At 30.8% G+C, this 17,531-nt stretch overlaps 1 protein-coding gene across 1 annotated transcript; it reads left to right on the top strand.

Annotated features, from left to right (window-relative positions):
• Window positions 1-662: 662 nt before the first annotated feature.
• On the top strand, window positions 663-3,459 carry LOC132609224 (uncharacterized). Its single transcript, XM_060323101.1, has 4 exons — window positions 663-812; window positions 1,550-1,649; window positions 2,800-2,919; window positions 2,996-3,459. Exons 2-4 carry the CDS (start codon window positions 1,587-1,589, stop codon window positions 3,062-3,064), a joined length of 252 nt encoding a protein of 83 aa, XP_060179084.1. The 5' UTR covers window positions 663-812; window positions 1,550-1,586; the 3' UTR covers window positions 3,065-3,459.
• Window positions 3,460-17,531: the final 14,072 nt, after the last annotated feature.

Genomic DNA, 17,531 nt, shown 5'->3' with positions numbered 1-17,531 from the left:
ATTCTCCGAGAACATATATACTAAATGAAGGAAATTATCTTGCGTCTATGTAAGTTAAGTTTTTATTTTTAATAAGCATCTCAATACTTATTTGATATCATTTACTTCACCCAATAAATAAACATTGTTGTTGGTCTTTTTAACTCAAAAAGTCATCGACCCACCATTATCCACATGGCTCATCCATCTCCGGATCTCCGTCTATTTTAATGCTCAACCAAAGGCTCAAAAATAATATAGAAATTATTTCTATAAGGTAAAGCATTTCCTCGTAAAATAATATTTAGGCAAAACATTTTTTCTTATACCAAATGCGCCTAAAGAGAAAAAGTAATGCCTCGGGTGGATCATATACTACTAAAAAAAAGGGCATTTTCGACCAAACAATTTCGACCACATTTTTGGTCGAAAAACAATCGACCACGTGCGGTCGAAATTATCTGAATTTTTATTTTATTTTATTTTATTTTCAGCAGGATTTCGACCACACGGGGTCGATTTTTTAAAATGAAAATAAAATTTCGACCACGTGTGGTCGAAATTAATTTTTGTATAAATAATAAATGGGAAACATTTAATTTTTTTTAAAAAAAAAAAAACAATTTTCGACCACATGTGGTCGAAAATTGAACCACATTTGTATTTACACACTCCTTTGCAGATCTGTTCTAGCACCAAACTTGACCACATTTTTTTTTTCTCACTCTCTCTTTCCTCTCTCCCTCTCCTCTCTCTACCCACACCACCGCCCCACCAGCCCAGACCTCAACCCACCGCCTCCGACCACCACCAGTCCACCGTCGGCGACGCAGGTTCAATTTTTTTTTCCAATGTCATGAACACTTACCAATGCATAATAATCTCATGTTATTAGCTACATTACCTTCTATATTTAGTAGATTTGATAACTTTATTTAGTGTTCAATATTTATTTTAGGGTTTATTTTATGTTATTTTCTTTTTTGGATTTTGAATTGAAATTGAATGTTATTTTTTGGGCTGTTTTGATCCCTTTTTTTGGGACTATTTCGAAGTCCACCGCGATTGGCTTGCTATAACTAACTCTCTTCCTCTTTCTCAATGGTATTCTGATGAAACAAGTCCATGGACGCTCGATTACCCACCATTCTTTGCTCATTTTGAGCATTTTCTTTCTTTCTTTGCTTCCCTTGTAGACCCCATTATGGTCCATTTACATCATGGTCTTAACTACAAATCACAACCCACAGTTCTTTTTCAAAGACTTAGTGTGATAGTATCTGATTTTGTGTTGGTTTTTGGTATTTATAGATTGACAAGGAATTTGGGGTATAAAGAGAGTCTTGATCTGGGTTTTGGTTATTTTTTCGCCTGGATTGATGATTGTTGACCATTTGCATTTTCAGTATAGTGGGTTTCTTTTGGGGATTCTTTTGGTTTCTATTTCGGCATTGGAGGAAGGGAAGGATTTGTTAGGTGGTTTTGTTTTTGCAATTTTGTTGTGTTTTAAGCATTTGTTTCCTGTTGCTGCTCCTGTTTATTTTGTTTATTTGTTGAGGCATTATTGTAGGGGTGGGTTGTTTAGGGGGTTTGGGAGATTGGTTGTTATGGGGAGTGCAGTTGTTGCTGTTTTTGCTGCTGCTTTTGGGCCTTTTCTTTATCATGGACAGGTAAAGTTTGCTCTTTTGAGTACATTTGAAAGTTCTGATCTTTAGTTCTCTGTGTGAGTTGATTCTCTAGTTAGTTCCCTATTTGAATCACATCTAGAATTAGATGTTATTTAGTGTTCTATTATCTTGTTTTCATTGGCAGCAAGATTTAGTTCATCAAGAATGCATGGATGTATTATTTGATATAAGTTTATGCATGGATATCTTTACCAATATGTCTAGTAATAAAATGGCATTTATGGTCTTACAACAACAACAACAATGCCTCTATCTCATACTGGTTGGATTCTTGGGGGTATAATTAAAACAGTAATGCTGTAATCTCTTGTTTGCAGTTCCTTCTTGGTACTCTATTAATGAAATTCATCTTACCTTATAAAGAAAAAAAACTAGTTGGATTCATCTCTATGAATCCTTGTTAATCATGTTGCTCCATGTAGTCTTTTAGGCTCGTAGGGTATTAATAAAAATTGCTCCAATGTTATGAGTTGCATCTAGCTAGCTACAAGATTGTAGAAACATGGTGGTGATTACTGAAATGTACTTCCTTAAGTCTTATTGACTTATTCTTCATTCTTTTACCCTGATCACTCATTCATCTCGTCATCCAACATATGTTGTGTGTGTCTTGTTTGTTGACAATAACTTTGTTTACTAAGTCACTGATTAGAAATCTTCAAATTCTAAAACATGATAAAAGAGTTACCTTTCACCAACTAATATTAGTTAGAGGACTTATGAACAGCCCATGCTTACACATACCTATGTATTGCAGGTCACCCCCATGATTACCTTCGGTATTGTCTTGCTTGCAATAGCTCCTTGTATATAGCAACTACTAATAAATTGTTTTAACAGCTTAGCCTGTCCTTTATTTCTAATTGACACACTATAGCTCCTATCATAATTGTACCAATTAAACAAATCTTATCAGTCACAGGAATACCAAATCAAACTTAGTTCTCATAGTTATAAAAAATGATTAAAATGAATCTTAATTTTCCTCATTTGATAATAAGTATAACAAGGATAATATGTAAGTTGGGTGAAGGAGTACTAACGTTAGTTTTGGGGATAGTTTTTGTTTGGACTGTTTTTGGGGATAGTTTTTGCGGACTTTTTTAAATTGTTAATTTTGATTTGTTTGTAGGAGCTCCAGAGGGGTCAGGCGGTACTTCAAGATGAGATCTTCAAGATTACTCACACGAGGAAGGAGAAGAACGCTGATGGTACATACCAATGGGTTGAGCCAAGGGCTGAGCGAACTTGGGTAAGTCGTTAGTTAACAATAATAATATATTTTTTGTACTAAATTAGGCTACTAATATTGTATCTTTCAATTTTAGAATGAATTTCAACAACACTTTGGGGAGTTTCGAGCCACTCAGCCACGTACCACGCAGATGACTGACTAGTTAATATAGCAACAATGGATTGAGAAGGTTGCTCCACCAACAAGGCATGGGACAGTTTATGGAATGCCTAATCGAGCCTTTCGTCGATACTCGTCGGCCCTTGAAGCCGTAGGTGTTACTGATGATGGGACAGTTGATCCTAAGGAGTATGAAGCCATGAAGCAGCAAGTTGACCTGCTAACAAGAACACTTAATTCTGCTATGTTTAAATGGATATGTATATGAATGTAGTTTTAATTTGAACTAGAAGTACTTTTAATTTTAAGATGTTTAAGTGTTTGAACGTAGTTTATGATGTTTAAGTATTTGAATGGACAATGTTTAAGTGTTCAAACATTGTTTATGGTTGTTGTGTTGCATTGTTGATGAATTGGATGACTGTTTTGGTTGATGAATTTGGTTATTTGAAAATTGGTAGGTGGGATGTCAAAAACAGACAAATGCTAGAAAAAATATTCCAGAATTTCGACCACAGGTGGTCGAAATTGTACCCAGTAAAATTTAATTTCGACCACACGTGGTCGAAATTTAGCAATATGGTTGCCATATTTCGACCACATGTGGTCGAAATTCTGGGCTCAATTTAAAATTTCGACCACATGTGGTCGAAATTTAGCAATATGGTTGCCAGATTTCGACCACATGTGGTCGAAATTCTGGGCTCAATTTACAATTTCGACCACACGTGGTCTAAATTGAATTTTTAATGTCTTTTTATATTTAAACATAAATAATATTTTCGACCACACGTAATCGAAAAAGTTAAATATAATTTAATATAAAAATAATTTTTTCGACCACATGTGGTCGAAAACAATTTATCCCTTAATTTCGGTAGAATGTGATTTTCAATCCAAAAGGAATTAGGATAAGAAGGAATAAATGTTATAAGGATATCAAATGATTATTATGATATGGAGGTAAATTAAAAGATGGTATTGAAATCAGAAGAGTTTATGATAATGACACATACAAAAAAATTAATATGTTCCTCGGCTAAAAGAAATGAACTGGAAAGGCTAATTTGAATTCTTGGATATGTGTCTTGTGGGAAACCACATATTTGAGGTATCAAATAAATTTTTCTAAATTAAGATATAGGATGTGCACATATATGTTTGATAAATACTATTCATATGTGGAACAAAGTATTTTAATTGTGCATGGCAGACCATCTAAAATGAAATATGAACAGAAAATTCCCATTATAAGAATATCGGAAAGCTAGGAACTAGCATCTTCCCTCATCTCTGAACAAAAGATGCGTATATTTTAAAAGTCAAGTATCATCTACAAGATGAACTTCAAAAAAAAGAAGAAGAGTAATTAATAGAGGTTTCTCAACTTCAAAAAAAAAAAAAAGAGTATTAATTGAGAATAGAGGTTTCTCACTTTCTCCCTTGTGGTTCATATTAATTGAGAATATGATAAACATGGCCACTTGTGTTTAAATGTAGGTTTATCAAAATAATCTCTTAAGTATTCACTGAACAATTTTGGTGTTTTAAGTTTGTCAAAAGTTAAACACTTTTAATTTTCGTCAAATATTCACCGAACTTTGTCTGTTAGATTGACGTAAACTATGAAAAGAAAAGAAAATTAGTGGGAACTCATAATTAGGGGTACAATTTTTGTTGATTCTGCTATTATTAATTTATTTTTAGAGTTTGGTGTAGCTTTTTGAAGTGTAATTTATGCTATATTTGATATCATTTTTATTGTCTAGTGCAGTTTTTTATGTTGTAAATTTTAGGATTTGATGAGACTTTTTCGCCCCTTGACAGTCTAATGAAACATCAAATTGAGGGGAATTTTAAATTATGATAAACAATTAAGGGAATAATTTTTCTCGAAGAATTTGGACGTGTCATCCATTTCACGCTGGGCTCTGTTTTATAGTAAAGGTAATATATGAAATAATTTGTTAACTGCAATTCTGCAAGGTATAATAAATCAAAAGTTTAACGGAAAACAAAATTAAAGAATTTTGGATAGTAAATAGATATATAAGTTATAATCTTTTTCCTAATAATAATAATAACAATAACTAATAAGAAGAAGTAATTAAAGCAATTCTACTCCTATTGCGAAACTTTCCCTCTACTCTCCTCTTATCTTAACTTCGCCTATTTCCGACATGAACAGTTAATCGTTTTTTCTCGAGCTTAGATTTTTTTTAACTCATATCATAATATTGAGGGATTTCTCTCGTTTTCACTTTTTTTTTTTCTTCAAAGCAACGAGGACGTAAGAAAGAAAAAAAACACTTTATATTTTTTAGGGTTAACTAAACGTAAGCTCATATAAATTTATCTATTGTGACAATAAAGTAATAAAACTATCCTTTATATATCAAAAAAAAAAAATTATCTTCATCCTCTATAACGTTGAAATCACAAACTCTTTTTGTCATGTTAAACTAATTAAATTTTCCACACTATAAAATTAAAGTCGCGAATTTTACCCACCATATTAAAGTCACCTTGATAGTAAAAAATAGTTATTTTAATGTAATAAAAAATCGTTGGATAGAGTTCAGTTAGTTTAATTTGATAAAAAAAAAAAAAAAAACTGCGACTTTACTCTTATGGGGGATAATATTCACTAACCATATAGGAAGTTGACTCTTTTTTTTTATGTTTCAGTATACTATATTTGCGACAACTGTCGCACAAAAGATCGTGGCTTAAGATAGTCGTACCTTATAGTGGATAGAATTCAGTTATATTAATGTAATCATAAAAATAAATTTGTAACCTGACTATTATAATAAATAAAATTTAAAAATTACAAATGAAATTGACTCTACTTTATGTATGACTCAGTTTGGTAATATGTTTGTGACACAGGTCGAAAAAGGTTGTGGCTTAGGATTTGTCGCAAGTGGCAACACAAGGTGATATTGGATGTATTGTTTGTTTTCCTTTTTCTGAGAGAATAGTATTAAGTGTAAATTATCAACTCATTGAAATTTGAAAGAGGTCGTGATAATCGAAATCTCTCAAAGCAACATGAAATTAACAAGATTCTGAAAGGCACCTTCATTATTAGAGTATAGCTTTAATTTAGGAGAGTTCAGTCCAATACACATAATGATTTCTCAGTTTCAAACTCACCATCAATATAAAGTATTTACTAGTGGGATTCTGATGGTAAGTTTATGGGAATGTCATCAACTTGACAAATCTTGTGTCTTATGAGATCCTCTCCTCGCACAGATTTTATTTGAAATGTGTACTTTATCTTGATTTGTGTTATGTCTCAGCTCTTTGTGCTAGAGAATGGTCCTAGTAACAATATCAAGGATTTTTATTTGGTTTTTATTCAGTGTCCTGGTATTCATATTGAGATTCGATTAAATTTTGATTCACATCAGGAAATCAATATTGAGGGTAAAGAGCTCCTTAACAAAGGTGACTTCGAACCAAGCAAGGCTTGAATTCTAGATGACGAAGGATAAAGAAGTACTTACACTTCATCAAACCTTTATTGGTAATATTAAGGATTTAATTAATATACATAGGCAGTATAAAAGATTTTAAATTTTAAATTAATTTTAGATATGTTATAGTAGGTGATCATATATCTTTTCAGCTTAATAATTTTACATTTTGTGAACGAATATATATATATTTATTTATCTTTTAGAGAGTATTATATAAAAGTTACACTCTGTGGTGCAGTAGCTGGGGCTGCTCCTTCCTTAACCAGAGGTCTTGGGTTTGAGTCCTGAATATGAAAAAATCCTTGGTAGGGAGTGCATTTCCCAGAAATGGGCCTACCCCGCGCGAATCCGGATATAGTCAGGTTCCAAAGCGGGTACCAAGGGGAAATAAAAAAGTAATAGAAAAGTTAAACTCAAATATTAAAGATCATTTGATTCACGGATAGTACGGTATTGCGGTATTGTTGGATTGCATTGAGGTTTGATGTCCCGCTGCATTAAGAATAAAATTACTTGTGGGTCTCCCCTTAGAGAATTTTTATCGTTTGCTTAAGGTTATTCTTTTCCTATTTAACATGTGGATGGCGGAGCCATACTTTGACAGATCCAGAAAAGGTTAGATCAAGTTATAAAAATATGCAACAATAGAAGTGCAGATGCATGTTTCGAATATTTGTATAGGAGGTTAGATTTATTTACATCTTTATTTGTTGAATTTTGAAGGGAAATCTTGACGTAACTGATAAAGTTGTTGTCATGTGACCTGGAGGTCACGGGTTCAAGTTGTGGAAACAACCTCTTGTAGAAATGCAAGGTAAGACTGTCTACAATAGACCCTTGTGGTATGGCCCTTCCCCGGATCCCATGCATAGCGGAAGCTTAGTGCACCGGGCTGTCTTTTTTTATTTGTTGAATTTTGATTTGATAGTTAACAAACAATATATATAGCTAATTTGGTGTGATTCACAAGTTGAAGGACATGGTTCTTAATATATATAGTTCCTTTGACATAACTGGTACATAATCCTAGCGGGACTAGGAATTACTTTCGACGTAATATATTTTATTCAATATTACGTACCTAGTGTTCAATTCTTAATCTATCTCTAGGATCCGATAGATCAACTGACCTAGTATTCAACTCTTAATGACCATTAACCCAAGAAAAAAAAGAAAAAAACTGATCTCTATCTCTAGCTAGGATTCGATAGATTAATTTACATCTTTTTTTTTCTTTTTCTTTTCTGCTTCGATTATATTTACGTCCTTGAATATTAGCATGGGGAGCTAGCCCTAGCTCCTAGAAATAGGGAAAAATCTTGAAGGTATACACGGACAGTATACCTACTTAAGGATTGAGTATGAAACAAAAAGGAAGTAATTTATGAAGAGAGGCGGATTCTCGTATAATATAATTGTGATGTAGAATTTTATGACATTATCCAGTTTATTGCTACCTCCACCATCTCTATCTCTGTGTAATTCCCGTTGGAAAACTTTATACACTCCTCACAAGATCGCAAGTAAATCATTAGACATAGATATGAATCTAGAAGATTAGTAAGGACACTTACCTTGATCCATTATAAGAATCGATAGAAAGAAGACAAGATTTTCTAAGTCTTGTTACTTTCTTTATGCCACTTCTCTTAATGGGGCAGAGAGAAAAATAATCAGTAACAGACTTAGGGACCACAACCAATAAATATAATAGTGAGACACCTTTTCGGAAGAGACATAACTCTTCAAATGTAACCTTTCAGAAGAAGTGTAATTCTTCAGCTATGAACCCATCAATTATAACTGAAGAGTTAACTAGGTTTCTACACATATAAAATCCATACCTTATACAATAATATCTATATAGCCCATAAAAATAATACTTTATTAGATCAGTAAAATGGACTTCTTTAATTGATAGTGTAACACCCCGTAAACTTGAACTAGGTGTGAATTTGTAAAAATCTAGTGTTAAGATGATATTATATCTATATGAAACCATTCTTGATGAATTCGGGTGGAAGATGGTCGTTTTGAAGCCAAACCAACTAGTGAAGTTCTTAAGGCCTCTTAAATTCACCTAGGTTTTGGTAGGTCTGTCTTCTGGGCGATTTTCATAAAAATGTGTTGCGAATTTGGAAAAACTTCCTTGATGAAAGTTGTAGATATTTGAAATATATTTCCAACGGTAGGTCTCCCAGTCCAAGCAAAGTTTCGTACAAAAAGTTATGCCCGTTTTACTGAAGCCTATCTTCGCTGGAAATTTGGCATGTGTTACGGTGAGACGTTACGGACCGTAACACGTGTTACGGGCCGTAACACGTGTTACGGGCCGTAACGTCTCAAAAATTTCCAGAACTCTCTGGAAATTCCCACTAAGGGACGGTCCAAAGAACGGTTCGTAACACGAAGGACGGTCCGTCCTTCAGAGGCGTCCTTTGGCCCGTTTTCACCAGAAAAATATAAATAAGACACTTGTTTTGTTTATTTCTCCACTTTCTAAACAACCCTAAGGACGAAAATCATTCCTCCAAGTCTTCAAATCAAAGGTAAGGACATCCTTAACATTACTAATTCATTCTAACATCAAACCCATGATTCTTAACATGATTCGTGTGACCAAAACCTAGGGTTTGCAACATAATTCTTTCCAAAGTGATTCAAGCTAGGGTTTGGGTGTTCTTCATTAGAAAACTGAATTGTTAAACCTTGTTTAAAAAATTAAGGTATGTCTCTCTTTTAAAAACCTTATTATGGATATATGTCTTTTTCTCGAAAGTTCTTTATTGAATAAAAAGGGTGAACTTCTCATACAAAACCCTAATGTATGTCTCTTTAAAAATAAAATCCTTTTTGAATATAAAGGTAATTTATATGTCTCTTTTGCAAACTCTCTTGAAAGATCGATTCTTTATAAAAGCATGTTTTGAATGATATGATGAATTGGTTTTACACTCTTGAAATCTATTATATGTTTGATTAATGGTTAATGTGTGTGAGGGGACAAACCCACATTAAACCTAGATTGTAACAAACCCTACATATGTATGTGATATTATGAATGTTTTCCTCTATAGGAGATGCCTAATAATGATGGTTAAGGGTTGGTAATGATATTCTCATTGATGAATTAGGACATGGAATCTTTCGTAAAGAAGTTATACGTTTTCAAAACTTTCTTTGAAATGATTTATCTTTACGATATGGCATAATGAACCTTAATGTAAATGGTGATGTGACTACCTTGAGATGAATTGTAATTCGGCTTTTATGCTATGAACTCTATTGATGTGATTTATGCCTAGCCATTCGGGAGGATGAGTGGTCACCGAGGATTTCATATTCCGGTGTGTTTATGCCTAGCCATTCGGGAGGATGAGTGGTCACCGAGGATTTCATATTCCGGTGTGTTTATGCCTAGCCATTCGAGAGGATGAGTGGTCACCGAGGATTTTATATTCCGGTATGTTTATGCCTAGCCATTCGGGAGGATGAGTGGTCACCGAGGATTTCATATTCTGGTGTGTTTATGCCTAGCCATTCGGGAGGATGAGTGGTCACCGAGGATTTTATAAGCCGGTGTGGTGCGTTGTGACAAGGGAACCCTACGGTCATCCCCTCGATGTGATTGATTCTTGGGTCTGTATCGGCATGTGTGATATTCGTAATCTCTCATGGAACTGTTGTTGACAATCATGATCAATTTGAAAGGCATAATTGAAAGTTGTAACTTGACAAAAGACTTTATAATCGGTTTTGAAAATTCTTATTGAGATACACATGCTGAATACCTGTTTTTATATTGGTTAATGGCTTTGTAAACTGTTTAACAAATGATATTAAGAATCACAAAGTGGAATGATTGTTTTTATACTATCCTTTCAGAACTGATTTCTTTATGTATTATTATATTTTATTTTTATAATACTTGTTGTCCCCGAGGCACTCACTGAGTACGAAAGTACTCAGGCATACCATTGTTGTTTTTGATGGTATGTTAGGTAACGGGGAAGAGCAGGTTCGTGATACTCTTGACGCTTAGGAGAACTTGCTGCTGTTGTTGATTTGGTGAGCCCACATCCTTGTTAGTGGGACACTTCCTGTTTCATTTATTACTCTAGATTTTCGGGATGCGTCCCGAAGTTAGACGATTGTTGTGTCTCTTAGAAGCTCCATAGATAGTTGTCAGAATTGTGGGTAGATTATCAAAAGTCTCGTACGACTTAATGGGTGTTTGTCACGTTTATGACTATTACTTATAAAGACTTCGACTGATTTAATTCATGTATTCATGATTTGTTACATTTAATTTATAAACTGTTGGAGGTGAATGTTAAACCTAGCGGGTTCAAGTATCATTATTGTGTTGTTTAGGTTCTTCTGATGTTGTTCATGACGTCGGATGCCGGTCACGTCTAGAGTGGGTTTTGGGGCGTGACAGATAGCAATCTAGATACAATTATATTAATATATGAGTTCACTAAATAGATAACTTTCAACAATTCTTTCCGATGCACGCATGTGATATGCCTAGTTTTGTTTCAATCTTTCCATTTCCATTTGTTGGCCCCACTGGTCTTCAGGGGTGGCCTTTGGGTAAAGCTGCTGAAGCTGGGGCTTTAGGCCCCCAACTGTTCGAGGCCTCATTTTATATCACAATAGTTATAGTATATGTTTTTTTTTTTTTTTTGAAAAAGAAAAAAAAGTACTATAGATTTTTACTAAAAAGGGAATGTATTTTTTGTATTTTGATTTGACATAAAGGGGACCTCAAATAAAGCTTGTAAGGTGAAAAACACAGAATTTATGGAAGGAAAGTGAAAAAGTAATTATTAATTTTTCTTTTTACCTTTTCATTGAAAGTAAGACTTTTTTTTTTTAACTATATAGAAGCATGGGTTTGCACCCATGCTTCGTCGTCCGTTTTCCAGTAAAAAAAAGGTGTGGGCCCCAACTAAACATCAATCAATATTAAAAAAAATGTGGGCCCCAACTAAACACCAATCAATATTAAAAAAGAAAAAAAAAAGTGGAACCCACCATCTCCAAACTCACGGAAAAAAAAAGTGGACCCCGTATTAACAAAATCAAGCAATTTAAAAAAAAATGAATCCCATATTAAAAAAACAAACAATGTCAAAAAAAAAAAGTGCATCCCATATTAAAAATAAAACAATATTTATGTAATTTCCAAAGTATCTCATTAAATCAATAATGATGAATTCATTGTCACATGCGTATCAATCCATTAGTGGGAGCAAATGAAATTATTGTACAACAACATACTTAAAATACTTATATATTAAAATAAGATAGAATTTAATTACTTTTTCATTTTTCCTTTCTCTAATAAATGTGAAAAGAGATTAATGTCATAAAAGAAAAAATAATATTAAATGGAGATCAAATAATTAATAAGGTAAATTAGTGAAATTATAATTCTAATTGGCGTTTCCTTAAAAAACCGTGCAAAAGAAAACATGACAAGTAAAATGAGTTAAATCAAAAATATTTACCAAAAATTAAAAAATAGTAGTTCTTCATTTAAATAGAAAATCAAATTTCTACTTTGTTTCATTTTAATCATGTAAAATTAACATAATAATTTGAATTAGAATTATCCAAATCAAAATTTGATAAAACATAATAGGTATTGGTTAGGCCCAATCTACATACATTAACAATAGAATATTTTATACCTTTAAATTAATCGAATTAAAATTCAAAGTATCAACTGATGCTTAAATATTGCTATTGTTTTATATCAAAGAGAGGAAAATTATTTCCTTTTAAATAAGTTATAGAAGCATGGGTTTGCACCTATGCTTCGTCATCCATTTTCCACTAAAAAAAAAGTGTGGGCCCCAACTAAGAATCAACCAATATTAAAAAAAATGTGGGCCCCAACTAAACACCAACCAATATTAAAAAAGAAAAGAAAAAAAAGTGGAACTCACCATCTCCAAACTCACGGAAAAAAAAAGTGGACCCCGTATTAACAAAATCAAGCAATTTAAAAAAAAATGAATCCCATATTAAAAAAACAAACAATGTCAAAAAAAAAAAGTGCATCCCATATTAAAAATAAAATAATATTTATGTAATTTCCAAAGTATCTCATTAAATCAATAATGATGAATTCATTGCCACATGCGTATCAATCCATTAGTGGGAGCAAATGAAATTATTGTACAGTAACATACTTAAAATACTTATATATTAAAATAAGATAGAATTTAATTACTTTTTCATTTTTCCTTTCTCTAATAAATGTGAAAAGAGATTAATGTCATAAAAGAAAAAATAATATTAAATGGAGATCAAATAATTAATAAGGTAAATTAGTGAAATTATAATTCTAATTGACGTTTTCTTAAAAAACCGTGCAAAAGAAAACATGACAAGTAAAATGAGTTAAATAAAAAATATTTACCAAATATTAAAAAATAGTAGTTCTTCATTTAAATAAAAAATCAAATTTCTACTTTGTTTCATTTTAAACATGTAAAATTATATAATAATTTGAATTAGAATTATACAAATCAAAAATTTGATAAAAACAAATAATAGGTATTGGTTAGGCCCAATCTACCTACATTAACAATAGAATATTTTACACCTTTAAATTAATCGAATTAAAATTCAAAGTATCAATTGATGCTTAAATATTGCTATTGTTTTATCTCAAAGAGAGGAAAATGGTTTCTATTAATAAATTTTTGCCAACTTTGTATTCGTAGCAAACACTAATATAATAAAGTTTTGAATACGGAGCACAAACTAAAATGTTATATTAATCGTGTTTTAAACAATATATATATATATATATATATATATTACTTTACTACTATATAGAAGAGCTGGTTTATAAGCAAGATTGTCGTCCGTCCTTTGGTCCCACTTTTTATTTAAGGGCAAAAACATCCTTTGTGGTCCCACCCACTTTTCCATTTAAGGGCAAAAAAATGACATTTTATACTTTATATTACCAACTCTTTTAAAAAGTAGATAGAAATACTTTATTATATTTCTATTTTGCTACTATATAGAAGCATCGGTTTACCCATGCTTCGTCGTCAGTCACTCTTAAAAAAAATGCTTCTATATAGTTAAAAAAAAAGGGAAAAAAGTGGACCCCACCCTCTCCAAACTCATAAAAAAAAGTGGACCCCGTATTAAAAAAAAACAAGCAATGTCAAAAAAAAAAAAAAACAACGTGCAGCCCATATATTAAAAAATCAAACAATATTCATGTAATTCCCAAAGTATCCCCCTCAAGTCAATAATAGTGGATTTAGTGCTACATGCGTATTAACCCATTAGTGGGAGCAAATGAAATTATTCCACAGCAAAAAACATAGACCTCATATTATTGTTTTTCTTCAAAAGGTTTAGTAGGCAAATACATATAATTTCGTTTCTTTTCTTATATTAGCCTGAGATCTAATCTAGATATTTAATTGTTGCATTTGCTATTCCGCCATGTAATTTATTTGTTATGATTACTAAAATAAATATACTTAAAATATTTATATTTTAAAATAAGATAGAATTTAATTACTCTTTCATTTTTATTCTTACTCTAATAAATGTGAAAAGAGATTAATATCAAATGGAGATCAAATAATGAATAAGGTAAATTAATGAAATTATAATTCTAATTCACGTTTCCTTAAAAAACCATGCAAAAGACAACATGACAAGTAAAATGAACTAAACCGAGAATATTTATCAAAAATTAAAAAATAGCATTTCTTCGTTTAAATAGAAAATTAATTTCTACTTTGTTTCGTTTTAAACATGTAAAATTAATATAATAATTTGAATTTGAATTATCCAAATCAAAATTTGATAAAAAATAATAAGTATTTTACACCTTTAAATTAATCGAATTAAAATTGAAAGTATCAACTAATGCTTAAATATTGCTATAGTTTTATCTCAAAGAGAGGGAAATAGTTTTCTTGTAAACAAGTCTTCTCTTTTAAAAAGTATTGATAAATTTTCGTAGCAAATACGAATATAATAAAGTTTTAGATACGGAGCACAAAACCCATGCTTCGTATATATATATTATCACTATCCAAACACAACTACGTATACATAGATACATTATAATCTAAAGTGTTGGACGCGTGCGCAGCACGAGCATAGGCCATCTAGTTTCTAACTATATAAAAGATCCGGTTGGGCTCGTTTTTCATCGTCCGTTGTGGGCCCCATAAATTTAAAAAAATTGCGGGCCCCATATATATTAAACAACAACTAAAATAAAAAAAAATAAAAAATTGTGGGCCCCATATATATTAAACAACAACTAATATTTAAAAAAGAATTGTGGGCCCCATATTAAACACCAACCAAAGAAAAAAAGTGGAACCCACCACATCAAACTCAAGGGAAAAAAAGTGGACCGCATATTAACAATATCAAGAAATATTAAAAAATAAACAGTGAATCCCATATTAAAAAAACAAACAATGTTAAAAAGAATTGTCGGCCCCATATTAAACACGAACCAGTATTAAAAAAAAAAAAAAAGTGGAACCCACCACATTCAAACTCACGGGAAAAAAAAGTGAACCCCATATTAACAAAATCAAACAATATTAAAAAAAAAAAGTTAATCTCATATTAAAAGAAAAAATTGTAGGCCCCATATATATTAAACAACAACTAAAATACAATAAATAAATAAATTGTGGGCCCCATATATATTAAACAACAATTAATATTAAAAAAAATTGTGGGCCCATATTAAACACCAACCAAAGAAATAAAGTGGAACCCACGACATCCAAACTCACAAGGAAACAAAAGTGGACCTCATATTAACAATATCAAGCAATATTAAAAAAAATTGAATCCCATATTAAAAAAATAAACAATGTTTAAAAACAATTGTGGGCCCCATATTAAACACCAACCAGTATTAAAAAAAAAAAAGTGAACCCACCACATCCAAACTCACGGGAAAAAAAAGTGAACCTCATATTAACAATATCAAGCAATATTAAAAAAAAAAAGTGAATCCCATATTAAAAAAATAAACAATGTTAAAAAAATACTTAGAAAATCAAACAATTAAATCAATAATGATGGACTCATTGCCACATGCGTATCAACCCATTAGTGGGAGCAAATGAAATTATTATACAGCAACATACTTAAAATACTTATATATTAAAATAAGATAGTATTTAATTACTTTTTCATTTTTTCCTTACTCTAATAAATGTGAAAAAGAGATTAATGTCATAATAGAAAAAATAATATTAAATGGAGATCAAATAATTAATAAGGTAAATTAGTGAAATTATAATTCTAATTAACGTTTCCTTAAAAAACCTTGTAAAAAACAACATGACCAGTAAAATGAGTTAAACAAAAAATATTTATTAAAAATTAAAAAATAGAAGTTTTTAATGGCCCCATATTAAACACCAACCAGTATTAAAAAAAAAAAAAAAGTGAACCCACCACATCCAAACTCACGGGAAAAACAAGTGAACCTCATATTAACAAAATCAAGCAATATTAAAAAAAATAGTGAATGCCATATTAAAAAAACAAACAATGTTAAAAAAAGTGCTTAGAAAATCAAACAATTAAATCAATAATGATGGATTCATTACCACATGCGTATCAACCCATTAGTGGGAGCAAATGAAATTATTGTACAACAACATACTTAAAATACTTATATATTAAAATAAGATAGAATTTAATTACTTTTTCATTTTTTCCTTACTCTAATAAATGTGAAAAGAAATTAGTGTCATAAAAGAAAAAATAATATTAAATGGAGATCAAATAATTAATAAGGTAAATTAGTGAAATTATAATTCTAATTGACGTTTCCTTAAAAAATCGTGTAAAAAACAACATGACACGTAAAATGAGTTAAACAAAAAATATTTACTAAAAATTAAAAAATAGAAGTTCTTCATTTAAATAGAAAATCAAATTTCTACTTTGTTTCATTTTAAACATGTAAAATTAATATAATAATTGGAATTAGAATTATCCAAATCAAAATTTGATAAAACAATTATATGTATTACTTTACTATTACTACTATATAGAAGAGCCGGTTTATAGAGGCAAGATCGTCGTCTGTGTTCGGTCCTACTTTTTTATTTAAGGGTAAAAAAATCCTTTGTGGTCTCACCCACTTTTTTATTTAAGGGCAAAAAAATGACGTTTTATACCTTATATTACCAACTCTTCTAAAAAGTAGATAGAAATACTTTATTATATTTTTATTTTTCTACTACATAGAAGCATCGGCTTCGTCGACAGTCACTCTTAAAAAAAAAAAAAAGGGGGGACCCCACCCTCTCCAAACTCATGAAAAAAAGTGGACCCCACCCTCTCCAAACTCATGAAAAAAAAAGTGGACCCCATATAAAAAAAAAAGGCAACGTCAAAAAAAAAAAAAAACGTGCACCCCATAAATTAAAAAATAAAACAATATTCATGTAATTCCCAAAGTATCCCCATCAAGTCAATAATAGTGGATTCATTGCCACATGCATATTAACCCATTAGTGAGAGCAAATGAAATTATTGCACAGCAAAAAACATGGACCCCATATTATTACTATTCTTCAAAATATTTAATTGCTGTATTTGCTATTCCGCCATGTCATTTATTTGTTATGTTTACTAAAATAAATATACTTAAAATATATATATTTAAAAAATAAGATACAATTTTATTACTTTTTTATTTTTATTCTTACTCTAATAAATGTGAAAAGAGATTAATATCAAATGAAGATCAAATAATGAATAAGGTAAATTAATCAAATTATAATTCTATTTCACGTTTCCGTAAAAAACCATGCAAAAGACAACATGACATGTAATATGAGTTAAACCGAGAATATTTACCAAAAATTAAAAAATAGCATTTCTTCGTTTAAATAGAAAATTAATTTCTACTTCGTTTCATTTTAAAAATGTAAAATTAATTTAATAATTTGAATTAGAATTATCCAAATCAAAATTTGATAAAAA

The sequence above is a fragment of the Lycium barbarum genome, chromosome 9 (assembly GCF_019175385.1).
Source record: "Lycium barbarum isolate Lr01 chromosome 9, ASM1917538v2, whole genome shotgun sequence".
In the NCBI taxonomy this organism is placed as follows: Eukaryota; Viridiplantae; Streptophyta; class Magnoliopsida; order Solanales; family Solanaceae; genus Lycium; species Lycium barbarum.
Note: the sequence above shows the minus strand (reverse complement) of the source record. Positions and strands in the feature narration are given on the sequence as shown.

What these genes read in the sequence shown, in the direction of transcription:
- LOC132609224 (XM_060323101.1), top strand. Translation starts at nt 1,587, where the DNA reads ATGGGGAGTGCAGTTGTTGCTGTTTTTGCTGCTGCTTTTGGGCCTTTT. An exon ending in CTTTTCTTTATCATGGACAG is followed by an intron (nt 1,650 to 2,799) that starts GTAAAGTTTGCT and finishes ATTTGTTTGTAG; the next exon opens with GAGCTCCAGAGGGGTCAGGC. An exon ending in CAAGGGCTGAGCGAACTTGG is followed by an intron (nt 2,920 to 2,995) that starts GTAAGTCGTTAG and finishes TTTCAATTTTAG; the next exon opens with AATGAATTTCAACAACACTT.